Source organism: Sinocyclocheilus grahami, unplaced genomic scaffold (genome assembly GCF_001515645.1).
Source record: "Sinocyclocheilus grahami isolate Dianchi unplaced genomic scaffold, SAMN03320097.WGS_v1.1 scaffold456.1, whole genome shotgun sequence".
NCBI lineage: Eukaryota > Metazoa > Chordata > Actinopteri > Cypriniformes > Cyprinidae > Sinocyclocheilus > Sinocyclocheilus grahami.
Genome location: NW_015505635.1, coordinates 1,049,725 through 1,055,849, shown reverse-complemented (window position 1 = coordinate 1,055,849; position 6,125 = coordinate 1,049,725). Strand labels below are relative to the sequence as shown.

General features: G+C 34.6%; 1 protein-coding gene across 1 annotated transcript in view; it reads left to right on the top strand.

Moving 5' to 3' along the window:
- Positions 1-2,167: 2,167 nt before the first annotated feature.
- The window catches only part of LOC107552686 (pyroglutamyl-peptidase 1-like), a 10,962-nt gene continuing 7,004 nt past the window's right edge, over positions 2,168-6,125 (top strand). The window contains exons 1-3 of the mRNA XM_016234631.1: positions 2,168-2,324; positions 5,725-5,777; positions 5,885-6,001. Of these exons, the coding sequence (XP_016090117.1) occupies positions 2,294-2,324; positions 5,725-5,777; positions 5,885-6,001 (201 nt within the window). The 5' untranslated portion in view covers positions 2,168-2,293. The remainder of the gene's footprint in view (positions 2,325-5,724; positions 5,778-5,884; positions 6,002-6,125) is intronic.

Sequence of the window (6,125 nt, the reverse complement as noted above, 5' to 3'; positions counted from 1 at the left end):
AACGATTCTGTGTTTTTCTGTCAATATGGGGTGCTGTGTGTACATTAATGAGGAAAAAAATTAACTTAAATGATTTTAGCAAATGGCTGCAATATAACAAAGAGTGAAAAATTTAAGGGGGTCTGAATACTTTCCGTACCCACTGTATATATATAATTCAGTTATTTATTTTTCATTTTAGCAGACTAATTCTTGACTGCTAAATGGATAAATGCTTATTAATTAAAATTCTTCTCAAATTTCCAGTTTTTTTACAGTTGTGCTGTAAAAATGATTTCTCAAAAGCTGTAAATAAAACAAAGATTATTGGAGTATGTCAAAAATTCACATTTTTCTTTGTCAATTTCTGAGTGAAAATGATTTCTACACCATTTTTGTTTATGACAATTTAAAGATCCTAATAAATGAAGCACTTTATTTTGTTGGCAGCGTCTGCAGTATTTTGTCAGTGAATCAGACTGAAGGTGTCTGTCTCCGTGTTAAGCGTGACTCATGAAGGAACACTGCTAATTAACTATAAACACCACAATGAGAAGTCCTTCTTTCCTCAGAGACCAGCTCACGCAGACAGGTTTGAACCAGATCTCAACCAAACACTCCTCAGGAAACCAGGTCCATGCATGTTTGATTGATTTTTGGTGTAAGTAAAGATCACTTAGAAGGTCAAACATGGCAATCTTTAAGAACCACGTTAATGTGGCATTTCTGTTTATTTGATGCCAACATAAGGTGCATGTTAAGCTTCAATTATTAAGATATAAAATAAATGTACAACATACTGTACATATATACTGTGTGTGTGTGTATATATATATATATATTGTCCTCATTTGTAAGTCACTTTGGATAAAAGCGTCTGCTAAATAAATAAATAAAATATATATACACTGTAGATCTAAAACAAGAACAAATGAAAAAAATGCATTTTCACTTAGAAATTTCTAGTAAATTTCACAAATAATTAAAGAATCAGCAAGTAATAGCAGTTCTGAAGTAGAAAAAAAAATATTGTATTATATTGTACCGAATTGTGTCGAATTTCAGTTATTGAATTGAGAGGTAGATATAAACAAATTTTAAATAAAGAAGAAAATACAGTTTTTCAAGGATTTTTATAAAGCGGTGATATTTTATATAGTATTTGTTCATTAAAACTCAGTGCACTGAAATTAAAGGACGAGGAAATAATGAAAGTCCCATTTGGTAAAGGTGAGGCCAAATCATTCATTAAAACAAAAGTGAGAGAATCATGGCAGAAAAAGTGGGACATAGATAACAAAGGGCGATATTATTATAATATTCAGAAATCGATTAACGTCAAGGCTTTTAAAGGGAAATGCAGAAGAGAAGAAGTGATTATATCAAGATTAAGACTTGGACATACTGGTTTAAAATCAACCGTTTTTAATGGGGCAATGCATATCAGATCATTGTGATGACTGTAATGTTCCATCATTATGAGGTGTAAAAAATATAAATGCAGAAAGGAGGATCTTGCAAGATAAGATATATGAGTTGGAACAAGAATGGAGTTTGAAGGGGATTTTGGGGGCAGATGAGAAAATGTGGGAATGTAGTAAGGCTCTTTTTAATTTTCTTAAAGATACAGGGCTAGAAAAAAATATAATGCAGAAAGGAGGATCTTGCAAGATAAGATATACGAGTTGGGACAAGAATGGAGTTTGAAGGGGATTTTGGGGGCAGATGAGAAAATGTGGGAATGTAGCAAGGCTCTCTTTAATTTTCTTAAAGATACACTCTAAAAAAATGCTGGGTTGTTTCAAACCAATGTTGGGTCAAATATGGACTAACCCAACTGTTGGGTTAAATTTTGGTTACATTTTTAAATTAGCTTTTTAACCCAACTGTTGGGTTAGTCCATATTTGACCCAACATTGGGTTGAAACAACCCAGCATTTTTTTAGAGTGTACAGGGTTAGAGCACAGCATATAGCAAGTTGGAAATTTTTTATTAAAATATATATATATATTTTTATGATTATAACTATGCTAAGTACATGAAGCCCTGAAGGTGCACACCCCAGTACAGTAGGTGGCGGTATGCACCTGAACAAGTTGGTTGCGACCCGCCAATAAAACCAGAGAGAGAGAGAGCGAGCGAGAGAATTCCGCCGGAGCGGCAGATGGCGCTGTTGTCCAGCGGTGGCGCTGCTCTCAGTTCAGACCGCGAGAGAAAGAGCTGAACACGATGTGTGTGTTTACATCAGTTTGTGAAGCTCGGATCTGATGCTCGCTGTTCTGCTCTTGATCCAAACTCTCTGATTCCTGAGCGATGGAGCAGAAGAAGACGGTTATCGTGACGGGTAAGCTGCGATGAAGGCGTGGATGCGGGAAACGGGCTGTTCTGACGCCTCGTGGGGTTGTTGTGTGAGTTTGAAGAGTTATCTAGCGACAGCTGAGTGCTTCTGTGACTGATATTATTATCAGAATCAATTCCTAATGAGCATCATTACAGCTGAACGGCGTTTGGCACGAAATGCAAAACTAAAATGCTTAAAACACTTGTTTATGTCGAAGTTCTAGCACTACCCAAACTATCGGGAAGTACCACGGTGTTTTGTTATTTTATTCATTCAATTAATTAAATTTTCTGTGCAAGTCGTTTTGTTCTCATTGTTTATATAATTACAATGATTTGAGTGATTTACTAATAACTTTATTTTCAGTTTTTGTATTTACGTCTACCATAAATATTTGTGACTATTTGGATATTTTCTATAGTATGATGTGCTTTGAAGAATTTTGGAGTCAGTTTTATTTTTAGTATTACTTTTATACTGCTATGGTTTTTAAGCTATATTTAGAATTTTGTGAAAACATATTTTTTCAAACATGTATTTTTAGGTATATACCACATTTTTAATGTGCCTTTTTCGTTCTTATTCGTTTTTGCTGTTGGTTTAGGCTTTTTTTGGTTTGTTTAGGTTTATTTTTTATTTATTTAGTACTTGTTTCAGTTACCATGTTAATTTATTCAGTACCATAATATCATATCTATACCATATTTACATACACACACACCATGATATTATCATGCAATCTGATAATTACACATTTTAACCCTTATGCTTCACTTAAAAAAAGTTACACAGGTCCATAGTGGACAAAAATGTCCATGTCAAAAAACTGTCATAAACATTTGAAGCTTGGGAGCACAGAGGTAAATGGTCTCATTTTAAAGAAGACCCATGGCAGATTATTGTTGAAGTAAAAAAACTTAAAAAAGTGAAACCAAAAAAAAATGATTTATGGATGAAATTTTATATAAAACATATTTTATGAAACATGTTGAACTCTATACCTGCTAGAAAATCAAAGCCATAAATCTAAACAAGTTGTGTTCCAAATTTGAGGTTGATATGTCAAAAAATGAGCTTTCAGTAAGATTTTGTGTGGGCGCGGTGGCAAATTTTCTCCATTAGATGCCAGCAAAACTCTGCTGCTGTTTTTCTCTCTCAAATTTTACAAGAACACACACAAACCACACTCTGACATCCATACCAACACACCCCCACAATTATAGCTGCATTATTTATCCAATTGGCTCTATAATATCCAGAAGCAGAAAACAGGAATAAAGCGAGTATTTGCTTTATAGGCCAAACCTGAAAAAATGGCACCATCTGGTAAAAAAATAAAATTTTAAAGCCTTGCCAATATAATGAAAGCCTATTAACAAAAATTGCATCATTTTATAGTTAAATGGCACTGCAATTAAAAATAGTAATTTTAATGGGTTTCAATGGGGACATTTTTGTCCTTAAGGTACTGAGAGAAACCATTTTTTTGTACCTAGTGCAAAACAGATTTATTAAAGGAAATTGAAGTGAAACAGTAAAATTCCAATAAAAATACACATCTGTGCCAAATTTTATGCAGTTGGCAATAACACGGGCAAAATTATACAAAAATAAAACTAGGGATGCACCGATATGAAAATTTTGGCCGATACGATAACCGATTACTCTTTATTTTTGAAAGCCGATAACCGATATGTTGGCCGATAAATCTATATCCAAATTGTTATATACTTTTTGAGAGCCTGATTACAAAAAAGGTCTCATCATTAAAAGCCACATCCCAAACACTTCAACATAAGCAGCCTAGTTTGAACGGTGTACGTTTTAAAAATATTTTTACTCTCCCATTACCAAATTTAGTCATAAAAAAGTCTTACAAATAAATAAAATTATGCATAATGCAAACTAGTCACTGGACATCATTACACGTGTAAAGAATCAAAATGAATGCGCCATAGATCAATAAAACGGAATAGCCTCTGCACGGACAATAATTAAATTATTTTAATTACTAAACCATATTGTTGATGAAAATAATAAGAGAAAAATACAAGTGGTTGTTGTTATTAATAATGTATCGATGATTTTGAAAAAGTAACAAATTAATACCACTGTTTTAAATAGCAGCCGTTGAGCTGCGCGTGCTGAAGCTGAAGAGCTGAATGAACATGGTAAACTGAAGCGTTTTGCTGGCAGCTTATTTAATTCAAGGAAATGCATCCTGAGATTAATATTAATACAACATAAACATAATATTACAACTTATATATGTACAAAATGATGCAGTTCTTGCGTGCTATAGTCAGAATGTGTGATGCTGTTGTGGATGCGCTCTTCCCATAACAACGCGCTGAAACACAGCAACTAAACCCAAAGAATTCACAACGTTTTATTATAATAATGTTCTCATTAGAATGTTATATACACGACATTCCCAATCATAGTTATTAATGTTGTGCACTGCTGTTTGAGCTGCATGCGCTGAGCTAAAGATGATCACCGGTAAACTGAAGCGCTCTTTTAACTTAACCAAACGCATTCTATATGAGATAAATCAGATATACATCAAATAAACACAATATTACAACGTACAATTGCACAAAAGGCTGCAAACGAACAGCGCGCATCTGAAGTGTCTCTGAAGGAAATAATGCATTATTTATTGGCTTTAAGATATCGGCCAAATTTTCTTATCAGGCCGATACCGATAACAGAAAAAATGAGCATTTATCGGCCGATACCGATATGGTGGCCGATATATCGTGCATCCCTAAATAAAACTGAAAAGGACAAAAATGTCCAAAAGGTCGCACAATTAATGAAATATTATTGTCATGCAATCCCCCCTCTCCCCTCCTAATTTAGCTGCTAAAAAAGTGTTCTCGAGAAGTAAATACTAGAGTTTTTGCTTGGCTCTGGGTTCTGTGTGTGTGCACTGTTCAGGTCACTGATGGCAGCATCTCATCCCGTTTAAAGCAGGATCAGATCTTAGACTCTGGATTGCAGAGTTTAGATCTGGCTGACTTCAGCGTCCTGAAAGCCTGTTGAGTTTAAAGTGTGTAACAGCTATAAAACAGATAAGTTGAGTCTGATGATAACGTCCAGTCTTCTGAAGCTGAGGGGTCTTCAGTCACTCTAAAGGTGTTTTTAGGTGACAATGATTATTGCATTTTATTTATCATACGACGACTAACCACATACATAAAGAAATGCATGGACATGAAATATTAATCTGAGTTTAAATCTTATTATGTGAGAAGAAAGTGAGAGTGATACAAGAGACAATGATCAATTATTCAGTTCAGTGTCATTATGTAAAATGCTTGACCAATCCGAATCAAGTATTTAGAGCGCCCTGTAGTAAGACATTACATTGCATTGCTATATGCTTGTGTTTCTGTAGGCTTTGAGCCGTTCGGTGAACACGCTGTCAATGCCAGCTGGGTGGCAGTACAGGTATGATTCTCAGATTCACACTGCGAGGAAATGAGCAGAGCACATCAACTATGAGCTGTACTCGCTGTTTGTTCACATGACTTAACATAAGCATGTCCTCTTGTCAGGAGCTGGAGAAACTGGGTTTGGGTCACGAGATAAACCTTCACGTCGCTGAAGTTCCTGTGGAGTATCAGGCGGTCCAGAGTCTTCTGCCATCTCTATGGAAACAGCAGCTTCCTCAAGTAGCGTAACGATCTCATGTTTGTGTTTAGTTGTATTAGTTAGTGATGCTAAATGTCTACAAAGTGTTGTATTATAAAAGTACGTTTATATATATATATATATATATATATATATATATATATA